The sequence below is a fragment of the Piliocolobus tephrosceles genome, chromosome 1 (genome assembly GCF_002776525.5).
Source record: "Piliocolobus tephrosceles isolate RC106 chromosome 1, ASM277652v3, whole genome shotgun sequence".
Taxonomy (NCBI): Eukaryota; Metazoa; Chordata; class Mammalia; order Primates; family Cercopithecidae; genus Piliocolobus; species Piliocolobus tephrosceles.
Window position 1 is genome coordinate 112,746,305 of NC_045434.1, and position 23,205 is coordinate 112,769,509.

The window sequence follows — 23,205 nt, forward strand, 5'->3', positions numbered from 1 at the left end:
ACTGCAAGCTCCGCCTCCCGGGTTTACGCCATTCTCCTGCCTCAGCCTCCCGAGTAGCTGGGACTACAGGCGCCGCCACCTCGCCCGGCTAGTTTTTTGTATTTTTTAGTAGAGACGGGGTTTCACCGTGTTAGCCAGGATGGTCTCCATCTCCTGACCTCGTGATCCGCCCGTCTCGGCCTCCCAAAGTGCTGGGATTACAGGCTTGAACCACCGCGCCCGGCCCATTTTAAACATTTTTTAAGTGTGTAGCTCAGTGGCACTATGTATGCTCACAATGTCGTGCACCCATTACTACTATCATCTCACATTCTCACCAGCAATGCACAAGGGTTCAAATTTCTCCATATACTCACTAACACTAGTTAGTTTCCATTTTTAAAAAAGATAGTCGCTCCAATGGGTATGAAATGGTATCTCATTGTGGTTTTGATTTTCACTTATCTAATGGCAAGTGATGTTGGGCATGTTTTCATTTGTTTATTGGCATTGGATTTAGCAATGATTTATTGGGTATGACACCAAAAGCACAGGAAACAACAGAAAAAATAGATACTCTGGAATTCATCAGAATTTAAAACTTATGTACATCAAAGGACACTACCAAGAAAGCTAAAAGAAAACCGACTGTATGGGAGAAAAACATTGCAAGTCATATCTGATAAAGGTATACTATCCAGAACATATAAAGAACCCAACTACAAAAAGACAAAAACCACAATTTTATAATGGGAAGAAGAGTTGAAAAGACTTTTCTCGAAAGAAGATACACAAATAGCACATGAAAAGGTGCTCAACATCACTAGCCATCAGGGAAAGGCAAATGAAAATTACAATAAAATACCACTTGACACCCATTAGAATAACCATTACCAAAAACAACCACAACAACAAGGCCAGGCACAGTGGCTCACACTTGTCATCCCAGCACTTTGGGAGGACGAGACGGGCAGATCACTTGAGGCCAGGAGTTTGAGACCAGCCTGGCCAACATGGTAAAACCCCATCTCTACTAAAAATACAAAACTTAGCCAGGCTTGGTGGCGAGCGCCTGTAATCGCAGCTACTTGAGAGGCTGATGCAGGAGGATTGCTTGAACCTGGGAGGAGGAGGTTGCAACAAGCTGTGATTGTGCCACTGCACTCCAGTCTGGGTGACACAGTGAGACTCTGTCTCAAAAAACAAAACAAACAAACAAACAAACAAAAATAACAAGTGTTGGCAAAGAAGTGAAGAAATGTGAACATTACTGATGGGAATGAAAATGACACAGCCACTATGGAAAAGTTTGGAGGTTCTGCAAAAGGCTACACATAAAATTACCATAAGACCCAGCAATTCTATTTCTAAATACATCACAAAGTAATTGAAAACAGGTATTCAAACAAAGCCATGTACATAAGTCTTCATAGCAGCAGTATTCACGAAAACAAAACAAATTGAAACCCAAATGTCCATCAAGAGATGAATCAACAAACAAAACGTGGTGTGTCTATACAATAATATGAATAATAATAGCCATAAAAAGGATTGTGGTGCTGGCACTTGCTACAACCTGGTAGAAGCTGTACACAAAAGGTCACATATTATACGATTCCATTCATAGGTATCCATAGAGACAGAAAGCAGGTTAGTGGTGGTCAGAGGGAGGGCAGATTAGGCCATAGTAGCTTAATAGGTGGGACTTCCTTTTGAGATGATGAAAATATTTTGGAACTAAGAGGTGATGGTTGCACAATATTGTGCATGCACTAAATGTCACTGAATTGTACATCTGTTATTTTTATATTATGTGATTTTTTGCCTCAATAAAAAGAGGAGGCCAGGTAGGGTGGCTCACGCCTGTAATCCCAGCACTTTGGGAGGCCGAAGCGGGCAGATCACAAGGTCAGAAGTTCGAGACCAGCCTGGCCAACATGGTGAAACCCCGTCTCTACCAAAAAAATACAAAAATTAGCTGGGCACAGTGGCATGCGCCTGTAATTCCAACTACATGGGAGGCTGAGGCAGGAGAATTGCTTGAACCCGGGAGGCAGAGGTTGCAGTGAGCCGAGATCGAGTCACTGCATTCCAGCCTGGGTGACAGAGCAAGACTCCATCTCAAAAAAATAAATAAATAAAAATAAAATAAAAAGAGGAAAACCCAGTTCCCAGTGTTCCCTCACCAGGGATTGGCCTGGCATTCGAGTTTCTCCACAGTCCAGTGCTGCCTGGGCCTGGCCATCCACATTCTGCACCTGTGCTCCAACCACACCGTCCACCAGCTCCTAAGCCCACAGTGTCTTCATTTCAGGTCCAGGTCACCTTCTCTCTGAGGACGTCACAGATGCCCAGTGATCAGCGATGCCTCCTTAGAGCTCACATGGTCTTTTGAACCTTGCCCTGCTGTAATCCACACCTCTTCACATGGTCTCCAAGGGTTATGGCATCTTTTTTTTTTTTTTTTTTTTTTTTTTTTTTTTTTGAGACAGGGTCTCATTCTGTCACCCAGACTGGAGTGCAGTGATACAGTCTTGGCTTACTGCAACTTCTGCCTCCCAGGCTTAATCAGTCTTTCTGCCTCAGCCTCCCAAATACCTAGGACTACAGGCAAATACCACCATGCCCAGCTAATGACTTTGGTATTTTTCGTAGAGAACTCAGGTTCCAGCCCAAAATCAGCTCTCCAGGAGCCACTCAGGGAAAGTTTGTGAGTTGAATGAAGACGTGTCCATGCCACACAGGAGAGGCATCCCAACTGTGGGTTCGTTTGTGTGATCATGAGGTAGCCCAGGTCACACGTGGAGCCTCGTGAGCCACACAGCCCCTGTTATAAATACACTAGCCCGGGGATCCCCAGAGCCCAGCTCCAGGAAGTGGATTCACACTAGTATTTTTATACTTGGTTAGAGCTGAGGATGCCTGTACCTCACTTCCGTCCACACCCCTCCCACTCTCTGGATACTAAAGATATATTCTGGGGCCTGCCTCGCCCCCACAGACCAGGATCCAGCTCTGCTGAGGCTCCCCACAAAACCCCAGAAGTTCTGCAGGCATGCAGGGTGGGAGGGCTGCCTATCTGATCCAGAAAACGCTTTTGCCTTTGGGGGTGTCAGATAGCAGGTACTTCTTTCTGCTCAGGTTGCAGGGAGCATGAGAGCCCCCAGGACAGTTGCTTCCTGTGGCTCAGGGCTCAGTGAGAGAACAGCTTCCATCTCATCCTGCCTTCAAAACTTCAGCGCTCCCAGCCCCAAAACCCTCTTGATGCAGGGAAGATGAGCCCAGAAATTGGGGTTTAGCACAGGCGGGCTCTTGGCTTCACCCAGGAAATAATTCAAGGGCGAGTCGGTGGTATTAGACAGCAACTTTTATTGAAGCGGCCGTGCACAGCAGCAGCAGAGGTACTGCTCCTTATGCAGCAGGGATACCCCATAGGCAGTGAGCCCAGAGTAGCAGCTCAGAGGCAGTTCTGCACACATATTTATACCCACTTGTAATTATATGCAAATTAAGGAGCAGGTTATTTAGAAATTTCTAGAAAAGGGGTGGTAACTTTCAGGTCATTGTCATGGAAAGGGGCAGTCATTTCCAGGTGTTACCATGAGAACCACAAACTCACTTGGCACCAGTGGGTGTGTCTTACGGAGGGGTACTTTTGCCTGTTTCAACCAGTCTGAAATCTGGTCTAGAGTTCAAGCCCTGCCTCAGGAGTCAGGTCCCCCTCCTATCTCAGTCTGGTCACAGCCCTAACTAGGCAGATGATCCCAATGCCAGCCCAAAGCCCGGCAGTCAGGCCTTCCTGTGATCTGCCTGGGGGCACCCAGGAAGGGGATGGGGCATGCTGGGGAGGGGCCATGCTGTGCGGGGCCAGCAGTCAGGCCCTCTAGGTTGAAGTCCTAACCCCAGTACCTGTGAATGTGACCTCATATGGAAATAGCATCTTTGCAGTTGATCAAGTTAAGATTGAATCATCAGGGCCAGCCTTCATCCACGATTATTGTGATTTTTAAAAGGGGAAATTTGGACACAGAAATGCACACAGGGAAAAAGCCCTGTAAAGACTGGAGCTTTGGCCAGGCTTGGCGGCTCATGCCTGTAATCCCAACACTTTGGGAGGCAGAGGCAGGCGGGTCACTTGATATCAGGAGTTTGAGAACAGCCTGGCCAACATAGAGAAACGCTGTCTCTACTAAAAATACAAAAACTAGCCAGGCGTGGTAGCAGGTGCCTGTAATCCCAGCCACTCCAGAGGCTGAGGCAGGAGAATCGCTTGAACCTGGGAGGTGGAGGTTGCAGTGAGCCGAGATTGTGCCATTGCACTCCAGCCTGGGTGACAAGAGCAAGACTCTGTCTCAAAAACAAAACAAAACAAAAAGATTACAGCTTTGGTGTCACAAGCCAAGAAACTAACAGAAGCTGAAGAAAGGCCTGAAACTTCCTAGTGCCTGCAGAGGGAGCATGGCCCTGCTGAGACAGAGTAGAAATGGGACTCGGCCCAGCCCCACTAACGTGTTGTTCCATACGTGCCTGCTGACCACTACACCTTGCAGTACCATACTCGCTAACCAGACCTTGCCAACTGTCTGAAAAAAAATAAGATAAGTAGCATCATGCCATAAGTCTTAGTCAGGAGAGTTGACTCTATCACCTGCTTGTGCACAAGGCCAGGAGAATTACCCTGGCCTTATGATAATACTAAAATCCTCACCCAGGGAGGGGCTTACCTGCCATTTTCTGATCACGCAACGTATGTGTTAGCATGCATCTGAGCACCCTTCACTCCACCCCATACATGTAATGACACTCACCTAGCTCATAAATTATGCATGTCACCCTCCTTAAGACACCACAATGCATTCCCCTTGGGGAGCCAGCCAAGAATCCTTCCTCCTGCACTGTCTCTCTTCTGCCCAACCTATTCGGGCCATAAGACTCAATAAAGCCTTGTCTGGGAAACTTGCTTGGCCTCCTATCAACTTCTGTTTCATGGGAGCCTAAGAACATGTGGTCGGGAATACTGCCAACATCTTTGTTTCCAACTTCTGGACTTCGGAACTGTGAGATAACAAATCTCTGTGGTTCTAAGATACCCATTTTGTGGCACTTTGTTACGGCAGCCCTAGGAAACAAATGCAGGCAGGTTCTGCTGCAACTGCCACTCTCTCCAGACCACAGCTCCTCACCAAGCCCACCCCATGAGAGGCTGAGGACAGAAGCAGGACCCTTCACAGGCCACCATCACTGCTGGATGGTCACTTCCAGCCCTGACTGTCTGGGAGCTCCAGCCTCAGCTCTCAGTTTCCTGGAGCAAGTGGGAGGATGAAGACAAGGAAGAACGAGGGTGCTGGCTTCCCAGGAACTGTCCCTGAGCCTCCACCCTGCTGTCTCAAAGCTGCCCCTGAACCTCTGCCCTGCTGTCCCCAGAACTGTCATTGAGCCTCCACTGTGCTGTCTCTAGAGCCCAGAAAGCCCAGGGCTGGACAAACCCCACCCCTCACCCCTCCTCTGGCCCCTCCTCCCAGCCAACAACACTTTGGAATAGCCATCAAGCTCCTTTTAATCTCTAGAAAGGTGCCTCAGGAAGACACAGAGAGGTCACACCAGGTGGTCATGGTGCCTTACCTGTGTCCACTGGGCCCAGGCTGGACCTTTAAGGGTATGAGGGCAGAACAGCTGAGAGACCACACCCCTCTTCTCAGAGAGGCCAGGGATTAAAGAAAAGGGACAGTGGAAGGAGGAACCTCTGGCCAGGATGCTGAGGGTAGAGGCTCCTCCCCACAGGCACTGAGCAGAGGGGTTGAAGGGGAGCCTCCAGCCTCCATCCAGACAGGACCTCTGACCACTGCTAGGGGCCCCTTCTCAGGAGGTTCAGTCCCAGACAAGGGCTCCAGAGACCTCAGTCCATTTTCCCAAAATGGACATGATGCATCTGGTGAGTCAGGGACCTAGAAAGTCCAGGACCGAGCCTTGCTGAGGACGGAAGGGAGCAACATGCCCTGGAGGTCCTCATGCAGCCCAGGCCTCTGGCAGTGGCCAGCCAGCACCCAGGCAACTCCTTGCTGGGTCTCTAGGCCCTGATGGTCACAGGAAAGGCCACAAGCCGGGGCTGGGATGGGCCCAGGGCTCTGTGTGTTCCCTGGGAGGGCTGAGAGGTGCCATCCCCCATAGCAGCCCAAAGCACAGTAGTCACTGCTGCTGCTGCTGCTGCCCTCTGAGTCTGGAGGAGCTGACCCGGTGGGGGACATGGGGGCCCAGTCCTCCTGTGGCAGATAGGCAAGGGTCTGTGCCCTCCACTCTGTACACCCTGCTGGCAGCACATTCTCTGAGCTCCGGTTCCCTGGAAGACTGGTCCCAGTGCCCTCCTCTCCCTCCTCCAGGGCCACAGATTTCCAAGGATGCACTGGGCCACAGGTGAGCAGTGCAATGGCCTCCTGGATGCAGGACTCCGAGGCTCCTCGTGGGGGGCCAGCACAGTCCTGGCTCAGCAGCACACCGGCCCTGTGGGCCCCCATCCAAGTCTGGAACAGAGCACGGGAGGAGGGAAGGGCTCAGGTGGCATGTTCAGAACTCATCCAGGGAGCAGCTGCCTCCTTTCTGGCAAGCCTAGTCTCCCTCCTCCTCCAGAAAGCCCTCCTGAGGTTTCCCTGGGAGGGCTGAGAGGTGCCATTTCCCATAGCAGCCCAAAGTACACCCAGAGGCCAAGCATCACCTGTATCTTGAACATTCTGTCTTTCTTCCATGTGCCAGCCCAACCACAACGTGGGACCCTGAGTCCCTTCAGGCCCCTCACCGCTCCCCCAGCACAGGGCCTGGTGCTCACAGCAGCTTGAACCAAGGTACAGATGGTGACATCTGCCCAGGACAGAGCCAACTCCTTACAGCATGTGCCTCAGGGCCTTTCAGCAGCTACAGAGACTGGGCACTCCCACCTGACATGCGCGCACACACACACACACATGAGTCGCTGTCAAGACCGGTGACTTTCAAAGCACTGGGCTACAGCCAGCAGACCTGGATCCTTCTGTGGGGCCACAGGAGGCCCCCGCCTCCAAAAAGAAGCTATTCCCTTGGTGTGACCAGGAGCCTCCATCCCATTCACCACACACACCACACCCTCCATCACTGCACTGCTCCCTGGAGACCAACCTACGGCACCAGATCTCCACCTGAGGGTCTAAATAACCTCTGGCAGGTGCCCTGATTCTCTAGGGAAGGGCTGGTGCCTGCAACAGGATGACAGTCCTGGGGACAATCACAATGTGTGCCCTGCTCAGCCTTGTCCTCGGCTGCCCAGGTTCTCGACAGTCACACCTACCACCTTGGGGAACGGGGGAGACTCTGCCAAGAGCCAGGTGCCTGGTTTACGGTTCAAATTGAATATTTGGACAAAAATCTTGAAAACTAGGCTCCTCACTGAAAGAGAAAAGGATTTTCTGCATAGTAAGCTGGAGCCACAGTGCGGAGGGGACATCCTTGCCACACAGGGCCCAGGGATACCCTAGGGCACAGGGAGGGAAGATCCTGGAGAAGAGGGGTCAGCTTGGCCCAGACCCCAGGGAGGGGCTCTCATTGCCTCTCTTGTCCTTTGCCCAAAGTGAGGTGTCTGAGGGGAAAAACTAGAGACCACTCACTGGAGCCCTGTCTCTCCTCCTCCTCCCACCCAGGGGGCACGAACCGCCAGCCCAGCAGGGAAGGGAGGGCCTGATGCAACCCCCAAGTTGCTCACTGGTCCCTGGGCTGTGGGAGTCCAACAGGGCCACAGAGGGGGAAGTGCAGAGCCCACTCCTCAGCTGTGGTGCCAGCATGTGATCCGGGGGGGACCAAGGGACCAGGCAGAGCGGGAACCCAGAGGCAGTGAGAGCCCCAAGGGCAGCCCACACACCACAGACCCTTCCCCACGGCCACAGGACAGACACATTTGCAGAAGGAGGAGGTGAGGCACATGGTGGGTGCAGACAGCTGCAAACCAGAGGGGACAGACATAAGTCATGAGAAATTTGCATTTTTTCCATCAACAATGGAACTGGAGATATGAGAACCAAAAGAAATCAGCAATGGAAAAGAAAGCTAGTTTTTCCCCATTTGAGACACGCGTATAAACTGAAATTCACTGAATATACAGAAAAGGCTCCAAGCACTGACCAGCCTCCCATACTGGCCGCCAACCCTCATGAAAGCCAACATCTTGGGCAGGCCAGAGCTCTGGGCAACCCCTGCCCCCCACGCCCTGCTGTGGTCTCTGCACACACCTGGAAGTTCCCATTGTGCACACTGTAGAGGGGCCGGAAGAACGCCGCTGGAGAGGGCACGTTCTGGTAGAAGATTCTCTTCACCCTGAGGCCAAGAGAGGCCAGTCAGAGGCCTATGGCGACCCAGGGGGCCTGAGGTGGCCTGAGGTCACTGCAGAGGCTGAGCTTCCTTCCATCAACAGTAGGCCCGCCCACCTCGTCCCTGCCACTGCCTGTCTCCGGTCTCATCACATTCCAACCCACTCTTACTTAACGCCTCACAGAACTGATTTCTACTGAGGCAGGCATCCTTTACAGCGTGAGCTGCTATGGTGGGTTCAGAACGGGGAGTTACCAGCTGGGTCCTCAGCCCGCAGAGGGAGCCAGCACCTCCAGGAACCCCGTCTTTGCCATCAGCAGAAGGTCTGTGGCTCCCACTCCACCCAGTGTCTCCCTGAGCACCAGACTTGCTGCCAAGGATCCACTGACCCTCCCACAAGGATGTCACCTGGGGCTCCAACCCAACAGGTGCAAATAGACCTCCCCAACCTCCCCGCGAGGGTGTCCCCCATTTCCCCACCTCACTCGTATCTCATCCACCCACATGTCCCCTCTGTTGCTCCTCCTAAAACCCCGCAATTCCTTCAAATTTGCTCTGTCTCCACTTCTTTCACTGGCTCATGCTGAATCATCTCCCCATGGGCACCCCACTGGCCCCCATTGGCCTCCAGCAGGTCCCCTGTGTCCCCTTGTCCCAGCAATCTATTCCTCAACACATAAACTAGGTCATATCACACAGTTTCACACTTTCCTTTGCTCCAAGGAGAAGCCAAGCACCCTCCCACTTAGCCCCACCCAACACCCTCTCCCCACACCCTCTTCCTCACATCTGCTGCCTGACATGGCCCTTGCGCCCCTTCTTGTAACCTGACATGCGGTGCATGAGGCATGACGGTTTATTTAAAGAGAGTCCTTGTCCATCTTGTTTTCTAAGGCATCTGCCGGGGTGAGAACAGGGTCCTGAGCACACCAGATGCCCCAACTGTCCTTTTGTAGACTGTGTGAACAGATGAACAAACCAAGCTCCTCCAGAGGCAGAAGACTAGGATCCGGGCTCTTGATCTTGGTGACTCTTGGTATGGTCGGGACCACACTGCCTTTGTCTTCAGCCTCTGCCACAGATCCCCCTTCCCTTCTCTCCCCTGGCAACTTGTGAACCCTCTTCTGGCCCAGGGTGGAGACTTGAAAAGCCCACCCCATCCAGGACCAGACAGTGGAGAGGGGAGGGGAGGAACCAGACAAGGGTGGTCCTTGACTCCCCCTCAACCACACACTCACACAGGCACACAGTGACACATCTGCACACACACACTAACACATGTACACTGTTACCCAGTCACACGTGTACACACAAACACACACACACACCCACACACACATCAGCTACCTACCTGGATGAAAACTTGAACAGGAGGTAAGTCAGGCCAATCAGCAGGAGGAAGATGGACACAGCGACAAGGGTGTTGTCTGGCTGCCCCCAGGGTGGGATCAGAGGGCCTGTGGGCAGGAAGGGCCCGGGGCTGTGAGCAGCCTCTGTGCCAGGAGGCTCCCCACAAACCTATATGGCAAGGGTGCGCCCTTTAGTGCCCTGGGCTACAGTGGAAGGTTTGTGATGGGCCTTGGAGGTTTGTGTCACCTGCTGAAGGACCTTGTGTGAGTCATGCTCCTGGGCCTCACTCTTCCCATCTGCCACACGGTGGGTCGTCTCAGCACTGCAGTGTGCAAGGGTCAGCCCTGCCCTCCCTAATGACACTGAGGTCATGTCCAGCCTCCAGGCAGGAGCACCAACCCTGGTGTGCAGCCCCACCACCCTCACTCCTAACAGGAGCCACTAACTACGGGTTCCCAGGAAGCCCCAGAGTTGGCAGGTGTTTGTTTCCGCCATATAGACCTCAGACCTTCCGAGGAAGGGGATCCACTGGGGTATGGCTGCCTCAGGGAGGGGCTTCCAGGAGCGTGAAAGGGTGCAGGGAGTGAGGTGAACAGGGAAGAAGACGCCCAGCCCAGACTCTGGAAGTGCCACAGCCACAGCAGCGCCCACCTTGTCTCTGGGGAGCCTGGAAGCACACAGGCTGGCTCCACTCACTCCACTGGCCTGTATAACGCTCCTCCTCTACCACGTCATCCTCCAGTGTGGCCATCTGAACACGCAGCCTGGCCTCATGGATAAAGCCAGGGTCCAATTCAAAGGCTTCAAGTACGAGCCAGGTCACCCCGACAATGTGATCCCTGTGCTGGGCCCGCTGTGGGGGTGGGGGCAGTTAGCAGGTGCTGAAGGTGGGGCTGGGTGCCTCAGCCCTCGAGAATCCACACATGCATTATATGCTCATATAACACACACATGAACACACCTGTGTTAACACACAGGCACACTCACCACATTCACGTGCACACACACACAGAGAAGGCACACTCACACTCACACACAGATACAGCTGCGTTGGCCCACAAATACACATATGCATGCACAGGCAAACATGTCTACAGGCACACTTTCACACTCCTCACACTTGCATGCACACTCATATACACAAGTGTGTGCACAGAAGCAACTCACCACGCCCACATACACACTCATACACATAGGCATGCCCATGTGCACACTCACAGATACAAACACAAGGCACAGGCACACTCATATGTACACTTACATATAAACACATAAACACGGGCACACAAACATGTGAGTATGCACACTTACATGTGTGCACACATAAACACATACATGCACACTCACGCTTATGTGCACATACTCAGAGACACAGGCACACTCACATACACACACACAAAGCATGCACATGTGTGCGCACACACACACCGCTCTAGTTCCTCCCCTCCTCATCACTGCAAGTTGACATCTCCCTATGTAGAGTGGGGTGTCTGCCCTGGACTGCTGTTCCCAGGAGAGAGGCCCCCAGGGAAAGCCAGCCAAAGTGTTACCTCCCAGGCCTCTTCCTGCTTCTTGAAGGCCAACTCATAGCTGAGAAGTGTGGTCATTGGCTCCAAGGCAGGACTGATGCTCCAGGTCAGGATGCAGTGGCCAGAGCTGATGTTGCTCTGCAAGTCAGAGGGCGGGTCCAGCTTCACTGGAACAGAGTGAATCCATGTGAGGCTGAAGTCCCATGGGTCTGGGTGTGTCAGTCAGAACACACAAGACTGGGGCCAGAAAGATTCCCAAGGGGCATGGTCAAGGCCCTCTCAGACCAGGCACCTCACTGGGAGACTGGTCAAGAAAAGCCCCAGGCGGGACAGGACAGCAATGACTTCCTCTGGCCTCTGCAGCTAGACTAGGTGGTTTCCAAATCTTGCCCACTCACTGGGCCACAGAGGTCACAGGCTGCAGGGCCCTGCTCCCAACGCCCAAGCAGCCAGGATGTTCTTGCCAAGGGGCCCCGCCCCAGACCTAGAGCCGCTGCTCACCGTGTCTCCGGGGCAGGTACTCCGGGTCCACCAGGCTGACCTGCTCCCTGCCAGACACGCAGTGGTGGAAAGTGATGGTGAAATTGTCGGATGGCACGAGCACTGCCTCGGGTGGCAGCACTACGGTGCACTCACTGCCCTGCAAGATGCACTTATGTGTGCCGCCGGGAGCCTGGTTGCTGGAAAGGGCATGTGTCAGCACCACGGGGCTGCTACCCTGTCCTGGCGTAGCTGCTTCAATCCTGGGGACCTCACCCTCATCCCTGTCCAGAGCACGGGAGGAGGGAAGGGCTCAGGCAGCATGTTTAGAACTCATCCTGGGAGCAGCTGCCTCCTTTCTGGCAAGCCTAGTCTCCCTCCTTTCCCATGGAAAGCCATGTCTTTCCTCCATGTGCCAGCCCAACGTCAACGTGGGACCCTAAGTCCCTTCAGGCCCCTCACCGCTCCCCCAGCATGGCCCTCCACCCTCACCTGGTGAAGAGGAGCCAGGGACTGGAGCCCTGGCCCAGCTCTGGGGCAGACCAGCGGCAATCGATCCTGAGAATGTTGTTGGTGAGGCAGGTGAAGTTTCCAGCCCTTGGCCCTGGAGACAGTGATCATTGGGAGCCCACACTAAGTGCTTCAGGGCACAGCTGAGCTAGGGGGCTGGGGGGGCTCTGACAGCTGACACCCTAGCAGGGCAGTCACCAGTGAATGATCCCAGCATCTGTCCAGGGAAGCACTGGGAGACCTGGGAAATGATGGGCTCTGACTCCTGGTACACGGGCAAGTCAGACCCAGAGAGGCATCAAGAAGGTGAAGGAAGGGAGACTAGGGTCGGTCCAGGGACTGAAGGTAGGGAGGTAAAGGTAGGGAGACTAGAGACTGAGGTCCAGGCTGACCCCTAGAGGACACGCCCCAGCACAGTTTGAGCCAAATCTTTCCCTAGGGACTTGACACTGGACAACCCACTCCCCCAAACATGCCCTAGTTCTCCCCCCACCTCATACAAACACTAATGCCCAGCCCTCACCTCGTCCTTCCCCTGTGACAGAGACTCCCAAGCAGACACAGGTGCAGACGCAGGTGCAGGCCAGGAGCCAGGTGCCCATGTCTCGCCTCAGGGCCTCACTCTCCAAGGTCCAGCCTGCAAGGGACTGGGCTCAGGGCCCTGTGCAAATCATCCCTCTCCAGAGGGGTGCTCCCCATGAATTGCTCCCCAGCAGCGTGGTCAGTGGGTCCCCACCTGCACTCACACTGTGTCCAGCGTCCTGGCACCACTGCCCAGGCTTTACTGATAAGGAACTGTAACTCAGAAAAGCCATTTGACCCAGCCAAAGACTCATGGCTACAGGGTGTAAGGAGCACCCTCAAACTTAGATCCTGGACTCTGACTCAGCTTGGTCTCCACATTTGCCGAGAAGACTCCTCTCTGGGATGGGCATCCTTTGCCAGCCCATCCCCCATCCCTGGGCCCGGGACCCATCATGCAGGGAAGTCAGGGTTGGGGGAACAGGTCACTACCAACAACCACCACAGGTGCATTTTCTACTTTAATTCTCACAACAGCTCCATGAGGGAGAAGCACTGTCCCGGTTCACAGGCAAGGAACTGAGTCCCAAGGAGGGGAAATGACTTGCCCAGGGTCACACAGACAAACTCCATGCAATTTTTTTTTTTTTTTTTTTTGAGACAGAGTCTCCCTCTGTTGCCCAGGCAGGAGTGCAGTGGTGCAATCTTGGCTCACTGCAACCTCCGCCTCCTGGGCTCAAGGGATTCTCCTGCCTCAGCCTCCCAAGTAGCTGGGATTACAGGCATCCGCTGCCATGCCCAGCTAATTTTTTTTCTTTTTTCTTTTTTTTTTTGTATTTTTAGTAGAGACGGGGTTTCACTATGTTGGCCAGGCTAGTCTTGAACTCCTGACTTCAAGGGATCCAACTGCCTAGGCCTCCCAAACGGTCGGGATTACAGGCATGAGCCATCACACCCGGCCTCTGCATTCTCTCTCCCTTTTGTCTTCTTAAATAAAGACCCATCCAAGTGTTCTGCCCCAGAAAGGTGGACGAGGGTGGCAGCAGAGTATCCATGCAACAGATGGCACTTCCTGAACTCTGTCGCACCCCTGTTCCAAGGTACCTGCAAAGGAGAGCACCACCAGAAGGGCAAAGCCCCCCAATGCTGGAGTGTGAGGCCTGAGTCCCAGGATCCCTGGGGGAGCCACAGGTTGGCCAGAGATGAGGGGCTGGGTGTCAGGAAGTGCTTGGGTGTGGGAAGGCCGCTGATGCCCTATCACCCCATTTGCAGCTCCAGATGGTACACAGATAGCCCCTAGGCAGGAAGCAGGGCCAGCCTGATTATATAAGACTGATTACTGATAAGGAAGAGGAAAAAACCAGACATGCACGCAGACTACAGCATGCATGCCCTTAAGGGACCTGCACACCCTCAACGGGCAGCAGGCACTACTGTAACCCCACTCCGCCCTGCTACAGGTACTCATAGGACAGTCCCCTGTTGGGACTGATGATCACGAAGCCTCACCCTTCCCTAGAATGGAGCATGCAGCCTGGCACCACCAACCGCAGCATGAAACACCGTGGCAAGTTCTCTGCAGCAGTGTCTGTCTCTTCTTGCAGCAGTTACTGGAAAGGTGGGAACGGGGAAGACAGTCAGCCTGCTCTTGGGATATGTGAAGGCAGGGTTGGAGTGACCTCCAGGGCCTGGGGAAGCGCAGGCACAACAGCCACAGCTGAGAGTTGACCCAGGCCCCAGAATGGACGACCGTTACCCCAGCAGTGGAGAAACACCCACATCTGCGTAGTATCAGGCCAGGCCAGCCATAAGCTAACCAAGGAGCAGATGGCTTGAGAGCAGGGAGTGGGGTGGCTCCAAGCTCAGCAGGCCTTGTTTCTAGACAGGGAAGGGGGATGGTAGGGCAGGATCCACATGTGACACCTGAGAGCTTCAAAGTAGGACCGGAGAGTTGGGGACAGCGACAAGGCAGTACGGTCATCTGAGGGGAAGGTCTCTGCTTTTCCTCTGCACTGGAAACTTACATCTGTACCTGGTAAGCTGAGCAGGGCAAGGTCACCACCCTCCTACAGATTAGGAAACTGAGGCTCGGAGACCTGGAACCTACCAAATACCTGACTCCTGACACCTCTGTTCTTGGCCCATTCCCACCGGCTTCCACATAAGCCTGTGAACTTCCCAAGGGCAGTGCCTGCAAGGTGCCCCTCAGCACATGCCCCAACAGAAGGCACCACAATGCTTTATAACCCCCATCCTCGACCATAGGACCAGGCAGTCAGGGCAGGTGCACATACCCCTACTTGGATGCTCCCTGCTCCTGGATGTCACCAGGGAGGCCTCACCACAGCTCAGACAACACCAGGTCACAGGAAGGTTGTGAGAGCAGGAGGGGAAACCAATGTGCCACCAGGGACAGAGCTGCCTCTGACACCCCCACTCCTGCCGGGGAGCCTGGCTGACATCCATGCCCAGCACAGCCTATCCCGCATTGGGTCTGTGGACATAGCCTTCAGCCCATGATCACTTTGGTCCCTTCTCAGAGCCCCACCTGTTCCATGGCCTCAGTGTCGAAGTCTGGCCTAGATGCCTACTGGGCCTTACAGCCTGGCTGCCCTGCTTCCGTGGGCCACTATGAAGCTGTGGGCTGCGCTGCAGCTGGAGCCCTGCCTCAGATCACAGGCTCTGCCACACCCACAGGAAGGTCTTTAGACAGACTCAGCCCTTCACCTTTCCTGGCCCTCATGCCCTGAACACTCACCTAACACCGGGAGGAATCTTAACCCAGAGCAGGCCACCATCATGGAGGCTGTCCAGGCAGCCCTGACCATCTCTGTGCCTCGAAGCACACTCTTCAAGTTGCCCTCACACCGGCTACTGCGCACTTACTGTTACACAGAGACTATTAGACATATATATCTCACTCTGACTGCGCACTTACTGTTACACAGAGACTGTTACGCATATATATGCATATATTACATATTTTTATTTATATATATATATCTCCCTCTGTTGCCCAGGCTGGAGCACAGTGGCGTGATCTCAGCTCACTGCAACCTCCGCCTCCTGAGTTCCAGTGATCGTACTGCTTCAGCCTCCCAAGTAGCTGGGATTACAAGCATGAGTCACCACGCCTGGCTAATTTTTGTATTTTTAGTAGAGGCAGGGTTTCACCATGTTGGTCAGGCTGGTCTCGTACTCCTGGCCTCAAGTGACCCATCCGCTTCGACCTCCCAAAGTGCTGGGATGACAGGCATGAGCCAACATGTCTGGTCATATTTTGTCTTTTTTTAATGGGGACAAGGAAGGGTATCCCGGTTCTTCTGGACCATTCAGGAGGCTGGCAGCCATAGAGGTGGATTGGATGGAAGTTACTATTGAAGTGGACACTTGTCCCTCAAGGTCTTCTGTCTGCTGGGGGAAGAGGAAGAAATGCAGACCTTGGTATCCCAGAAGCAGCTGGAGCCTGGGGACATGGAGGCTCTGCTAGAAAATGGGTCTGGAAATGGGAGCAGGGGCCAGCTGCCTCTCTGGACCACATGAGGACTTCCTTCAGCACAGTGGGAATCCCCAATGCTGTTGGGCACGGAGCGTGTGGAGGTGCCGACAGGGGTGGGAATGGGGATGGGGATGGGCAGGAGGCAGGAGGGATGGGGTCAGAAAGGCCAGCGGGAGGCAAGTACAGAGACAACAGACACTTCATCCAGAAGGTGCAGGAAGGCAGGGTGGGAGAGAGATGGCACCAAGAGGCATTTTCCACACACTTTCAGAGAAGAGGATGGGGGGCGGTGCTGCATCCATGAGGTAGATGTCTGTGGGAGCGCTGGGCCACAGCTCAGGAAGAAGTCAGGGCTGGACTCGGCACTGCAGAGGTGTTGTTGGGTGGACAAGGGCACAGACCCAGGGCAGAGGGTAGCAGGCGAGGGTGGGTGTGAGAAGCAGAGAGGCATGGAGGAGACCCCTGCTGCTCTACTTCCCACTGTACCCTCTGCCAGCTTCCCTCCCCATCACAGGTATGGTCTTTCATGAGGACTTCCCCCAGGCCCCTAGTAGGCATCCCCAGCCAGATGGAATCCCTGAGCCTGAGCAACTCTCGTTCTGCACAGCCCTGAACTGACAGGGCCCAGGGGTTGGGCAGTGGCCATGGGCCAAGGCTGGAGTAAGGGTATTGATACAGTTCCCTGGGAGTCTGGAGGCGAGATGGGAAAATGATGTCCGTGCTCTTCCTGCTGTCTTGGTGAAGAGGTACCCGCAAGTTGCCTGCTCTGCCCAACACGCCCCTCCCACGGCCTTGCTGCCCCACTGCAGTTGAAGGTCATCACTGTGCGGTGTCCCTACATGAGGCTCCTTAAGGCAAGACCCTGTTTGATCATGTTGCCTCCCCTGCACCCATCTCAACTGTTTGATGCATGTTTTCCACTCCCCCCACAGAACCTGCCCTTGCTTCTGGACGGTGTTCATGTTGTGGGTACCCAGGAGCGGGGCTCTGGGATGCTACTTGAAGACACGCTGAGAGGATACCCGCTCTTGAGACTAATCTACCTCATTTAGCTAAGCTCTGGAAAGAGGGTGAGCCCAGAACAGCATAAATCAAAGGAAGATAAAATGGGGGCCTAGACCTCAGCTCCACCCCGTGGCCCTCACAACTGAGGCCCAAGTATGCCCATTCTCACCCAGCAAAGGCACCCCCACAAAGGTCAGTTCAATCATTGAGGAAAGAGAGTTCCTTCCATAATTAGAAATTCTGCCTGACAGCCGGGCGCGGTGGCTCAAGCCTATAATCCCAGCACTTTGGGAGGCCGAGACAGGCGGATCACGAGGTCAGGAGATCGAGACCATCCTGGCTAACACGGTGAAACCCTGTCTCTACTAAAAAATACAAAAAAACTAGCCGGGCGAGGTGGCGGGTGCCTGTAGTCCCAGCTACCTGGAGGCTGAGGCAGGAGAATGGCATAAACCCGGGAGGCAGAGCTTGCAGTGAGCTGAGATCCGGCCACTGCACTCCAGCTTGGGCAACAGAGCGAGACTCCGTCTCACAAAAAAAAAAAAAAAAAAGAAATGCTGCCTGACAAACTCAGTGCCCTTCCCTCCATCCGGTTGGAGTGTGGCCACACTAGCCACAGCAGAACCCATGACCCTTACAGGACTGGAAATTAGTTTGTAATCCTTGAGTTCAGCGCTGCAAATTTGGCCATCTCTAAGAGATACCCAAGGCCGGGACACCGGAGGAGGTAAAGCTAGGGTGGTGTTCTCAAACACCACGCTTCCACAGTGGCTCCCTGGGCCCAGGGATGGAGGGCCACTTGTCCCTCTCTGCCTTCTGAATTTCATGCTGACTTGAGAGGTCGGGAAGCCCAAAGCACAGACTCACCTTTCCAGATGCATCTGCCCAGTCCCATCAGAAGTCTGAGGCATCCCCAACCTGGAGGTGTTTTGTCACCCAACTGTCTCTGGGTGCACAGCAAAGACCCTCAGCCTGATTCAGGAGATAACTGCAGCAGTTGGTGACGTGAGCCTTGCATGACAGGTTCACACAGGCCGCCCACATCTGAAACCACAAGCGCATTACAGAGCTGCTCTCCCAAACAGAGCTGAGAAGTGTCTGTCAGCACTAATCTTGTAAGTCAGGGAACTGTGAGACATGACAACTTTACAGTCCCCATGACCTTGAGAATTGCCAGACATGGACTTCAGTGATTTGTCTACTGACTGGCAAGTGAGTGTCCACTGTATTCTTCCCAAGAAACACCACTGAGATGCATTAAACTGACCCCAGGAGGCAAGGACCTGTGCAGGTGCAGAGCAGTGCCCTTGTCCCTTCTATACTTTGCCAAAACCAGAGGTGTCGGTTCTCCTTCCACCAGCTAGAGCAACCTGTGAGCATCAGGGGTGGGGAGAGTATTCAACATAAAAGTAATGCAGACTGAGTTGAAGAAAAGCAATACCAAAGAAAAATTATTTAACAGGGTTCCCTTTCACCTCCCCCCAGAAGTAGTCACTGTGAATAGTTAGGCACAAGTCCATGCAGACGCTTCTGTCTCTTGGTGGTTTTGTTTATTTGTTTACTTTTCTTTTTTGAGATGAAGTCTTGCTCTGTCGCCAGGGTGGAGTGCAGTGGCGCGATCTCGGCTCACTGCAACCTCCACCTCCTGGGTTCAAGCGATTCCCCTGCCTCAGCCTCCTGAGTAGCTGGACTACAGGAATGCGCCACCACACCCGGCTAATTTTTTGTATTTTAGTAGAGATGGGGTTTCACCATGTTGGCCAGGATGGTCTTGATCTCCTGAACTCATGATCCTCCTGCCTCAGCTTCCCAAAGTGCTGGGATTATAGGCGTGAGCCACCTCGCACCCAGCTTTTTTTTTTTTTTTTGACCAATTCTCACTCTGTCGCCCAAGCTGGAGTGCAGTGGTGTGATCTCGGCTCACTGCAACCTTGGCCTCCCGGGTTCAAATGATTCTCCTGCCTCAGCTCCTGAGTAGCTGGGATTACAGCCACCTGACACCAAGTCCAGCTAATTTTTTTGTATTTTTAGTAGAGATGGGGTTTCACCATGTTGACTAGGCTGGTCTCGAACGCCTAACCTCAAGTGATCCACCCACCTCAGCCTCCCTAAGTGCTGGGATTACAGGTGCGAGCCACGACGCCCAACCAGACACTTCTTAAGCTGAAACAAATGCTTATTTCTTAAAGACTCCTGTTGTGCTGCCACTTTGCAGCCTTCTTGTTCCCCTATGTTTTTGCACCGTCTTTCTAGGTCGGCACATAAAACCTACCTCATACCTTTGATGGTAGTATACACCATGGTTTAATAATCCCTGCAATGTCTAGGCCCAGTGCCTCACACCTATAATCCCAGAACTTTAGGAAGCAGAGGCCAGAGGATCCCTTGAGGATCCCAGGAGGTCAAGATTAGTCTGGGAAACAGAGTGACACCCTGTCTCTAAAATTAAAACAGTAATAATAATTTCTGCAATTAACATTTGGATTGTTGCCTGTATATGCTATTTTATTTATTTTTATTTTCATTTCTTTAGACACAGAGTCTTGCTCTGTCACCCAGGCTGGGCTGGAGTGCAGTGACATGATCATAGCTCACTGCAGCCTCAGACTCCTGGGCTCAAGTATATATGCGATTTTAAATGAATTTAGTGAACAATTCTGGGCATGGATCTTCAACCAACAGAGTGAGTCCTACTGTAGGATAAATTGCTAGGGGTGGAATTGTGGGGTCTCAGGGTTAGCATTTTAAAATATTGATAGATGCTGAGAAGTGGCCCTACATAAAAAGTGTTGCACAGACTTTTACTCTCACCAACAATGAAAGAATGCCTGTAACCCTCACCAACAGTAAACATTATCGGTCTTTTTCATCTTTGCCAATCTGATAGGCTAAGATATTTCACTGTGGTTCTAATTTGTACTTCCTTGAGTATTAGTCAAGATAAGCATCTTTTCATGTATTTCTTAGTTGTGTGTTCTTTGGGGTTGATTTTTAATCAGCTTGGCTCCAGTCTTATCTGCTACAAGCATATACTGTTCTACTCGCTGGAGCCATCCCTGCACTAGTGTCCTTACCAAGAGAGCTTCTTCCTGTCAGGGTGCCTTCCATCTTGCTGAAGCCAGAATTTACTAACTCAAGACCAGCAGACCACACTACCCATATCATAACCTCAGAAGCAGAGATTGCAAGGGCTGGATAGGGAGAAAGGAAATTCTCAAAAGAAAAACCAGAGAAGAGAGCCCAAAATTCTGCATCGAAATTCTACCCAAATCTCTAGATGACCCTTGAACTATACATCTGCAGGCTAACTCCAAGGAGCCCAGCTAAGGTTAAACAACCTGAACAGAAGTTTCCACCGTTCACCTCAGGACACAGTTTTCTGCCTGCTAAAATAACAAACGAAAACAAAATTAAAAAAAATTTTAAACACCCGCCAGAGAAATATTACAGAACACACAGTCTCAACAATGTGTATCATTCACAATTTCTTTTTTTATTATTATTATTATTTTTCATTATACTTTAAGTTCTAGGGTACATGTGCATAACGTGCAGGTTTGTTACGTACGTATACTTGTGCCATGTTGGTGTGCTGCACCCATCAACTCGTCAGCACCCATCAATTCATCATTTATATTATGTATAACTCCCCTATGCAATCCCTCCCCCCTCCCCCTTCCCCATGATAGGCCCCAGTGTGTGATGTTCCCCTTCCCGAGTCCAAGTGATCTCATTGTTCAGTTCCCACCTATGAGTGAGAACATGCGGTGTTTGGTTTTCTCTTCTTGTGATAGTTTGCTAAGAATGATGGTTTCCAGCTGCATCCATGTCCCTACAAAGGATGCAAACTCATCCTTTTTTATGGCTGCATAGTATTCCATGGTGTATATGTGCCACATTTTCTTAATCCAGTCTGTCACTGATGGACATTTGGGTTGATTCCAAGTCTTTGCTATTGTGAATAGTGCCGCAATAAACATACGTGTGCATGTGTCTTTGGGTATATACCCAGTAATGGGATGGCTGGGTCATATGGTACATCTAGTTCTAGATCCTTGAGGAATCGCCATACTGTTTTCCATAATGGTTGAACTAGTTTACAATCCCACCAACAGTGTAAAAGTGTTCCTATTTCTCCACATCCTCTCCAACACCTGTTGTTTCCTGATTTTTTAATGATTGCCATTCTAACTGGTGTGAGATGGTATATCATTGTGGTTTTGATTTGCGTTTCTCTGATGGCCAGTGATGATGAGCATTTTTTCATGTGTCTGTTGGCTGTATGAATGTCTTCTTTTGAGAAATGTCTGCTCATATCCTTTGCCCACTTTTTGATGGGGTTGTTTGTTTTTTTTCTCGTATATTTGTTTGAGTTCTTTGTAGATCCTGGATATTAGCCCTTTGTCAGATGAGTAGATTGCAAAAATTTTCTCCCATTCTGTAGGTTGCCTGTTCACTCTGATGGTAGTTTCTTTTGCTGTGCAGAAGCTCTTGAGTTTGATTAGATCCCATTTGTCAATTTTGGCTTTTGCTGCCGTTGCTTTTGGTGTTTTAGACATGAAGTCCTTGCCCATGCCTATGTCCTGAATGGCACTACCTAGATTTTCTTCTAGGGTTTTTATGGTATTAGGTCTGACATTTAAGTCTCTAATCCATCTTGAATTAATCTTCGTATAGGGAGTAAGGAAAGGATCCAGTTTCAGCTTTCTACTTATGGCTAGCCAATTTTCCCAGCACCATTTATTAAATAGGAAATCCTTTCCCCATTTCTTGTTTCTCTCAGGTTTGTCAAAGATCAGATGGCTGTAGATGTGTGGTATTATTTCTGAGGACTCTGTTCTGTTCCATTGGTCTATATCTCTGTTTTGGTACCAGTACCATGCTGTTTTGGTTACTGTAGCCTTGTAGTATAGTTTGAAGTCAGGTAGCGTGACGCCTCCAGCTTTGTCCTTTTGACTTAGGATTGTCTTGGCAATGCGGGCTCTTTTTTGGTTCCATATGAACTTTAAAGCAGTTTTTTCCAATTCTGTGAAGAAACTCATTGGTAGCTTGATGGGGATGGCATTGAATCTATAAATAACCTTGGGCAGTATGGCCATTTTCACGATATTGATTCTTCCTATCCATGAGCATGGTATGTTCTTCCATTTGTTTGTGTCCTCTTTGATTTCACTGAGCAGTGGTTTGTAGTTCTCCTTGAAGAGGTCCTTTACATCCCTTGTAAGTTGGATTCCCAGGTATTTTATTCTCTTTGAAGCAATTGTGAATGGAAGTTCATTCCTGATTTGGCTCTCTGTTTGTCTGTTACTGGTGTATAAGAATGCTTGTGATTTTTGCACATTAATTTTGTATCCTGAGACTTTGCTGAAGTTGCTTATCAGCTTAAGAAGATTTTGGGCTGAGACGATGGGGTTTTCTAAATACACAATCATGTCATCTGCAAACAGGGACAATTTGACTTCCTCTTTTCCTAACTGAATACCCTTGATTTCTTTCTCTTGCCTGATTGCCCTAGCCAGAACTTCCAACACTATGTTGAATAGGAGTGGTGAGAGAGGGCATCCCTGTCTTGTGCCAGTTTTCAAAGGGAACTTTTCCAGTTTTTGCCCATTCAGTATGATATTAGCTGTGGGTTTGTCATAAATAGCTCTTATTATTTTGAGGTACGTTCCATCAATACCGAATTTGTTGAGCGTTTTTAGCATGAAGGGCTGTTGAATTTTGTCAAAAGCCTTTTCTGCATCTATTGAGATAATCATGTGGTTCTTGTCTTTGGTTCTGTTGATATGCTGGATTACGTTGATTGATTTGCGAATGTTGAACCAGCCTTGCATCCCAGGGATGAAGCCCACTTGATCATGGTGGATAAGCTTTTTGATGTGCTGCTGAATCCGGTTTGCCAGTATTTTATTGAGGATTTTTGCATCGATGTTCATCAGGGAGATTGGTCTAAAATTCTCTTTTTTTGTTGTGTCTCTGCCAGGCTTTGGTATCAGGATGATG

General features: G+C 51.4%; 1 protein-coding gene across 7 annotated transcripts; it reads right to left on the reverse strand.

Annotated features, from left to right (window-relative positions):
• Window positions 1-4,254: 4,254 nt before the first annotated feature.
• IL9R (interleukin 9 receptor) lies at window positions 4,255-18,276 on the reverse strand. Of its 7 annotated transcripts, none has more exons than XM_026448688.1 (10): window positions 18,070-18,258; window positions 14,208-14,308; window positions 12,700-12,813; window positions 12,159-12,270; window positions 11,688-11,734; window positions 11,208-11,353; window positions 10,309-10,510; window positions 9,659-9,764; window positions 8,229-8,313; window positions 4,255-6,497 (listed from the first exon to the last, which is right to left on the reverse strand). In XM_026448688.1, exons 1-10 carry the CDS (start codon window positions 18,111-18,113, stop codon window positions 5,925-5,927), a joined length of 1,530 nt encoding a protein of 509 aa, XP_026304473.1. In that variant the 5' UTR covers window positions 18,114-18,258; the 3' UTR covers window positions 4,255-5,924. The 7 variants fall into 7 exon arrangements, with proteins under 7 accessions (XP_026304473.1, XP_026304469.1, XP_026304474.1 ...); XM_026448684.1 differs by having other exon boundaries at window positions 11,688-11,866; XM_026448689.1 differs by having other exon boundaries at window positions 9,659-9,669; window positions 11,688-11,950.
• Window positions 18,277-23,205: the final 4,929 nt, after the last annotated feature.

Excerpts from the sequence above, each read along its gene's own strand:
- IL9R (XM_026448683.1), bottom strand. The coding sequence starts at position 18,113 with ATGCCTCAGACTTCTGATGGGACTGGGCAGATGCATCTGGAAAG. Across the intron at positions 10,511-11,207 it reads AGCAGGAAGAGGCCTGGGAG|CGGGCCCAGCACAGGGATCA; the intron begins GTAACACTTTGG and ends CCACCCCCACAG. Across the intron at positions 6,498-8,228 it reads TGCACAATGGGAACTTCCAG|ACTTGGATGGGGGCCCACAG; the intron begins GTGTGTGCAGAG and ends GCTCTGTTCCAG.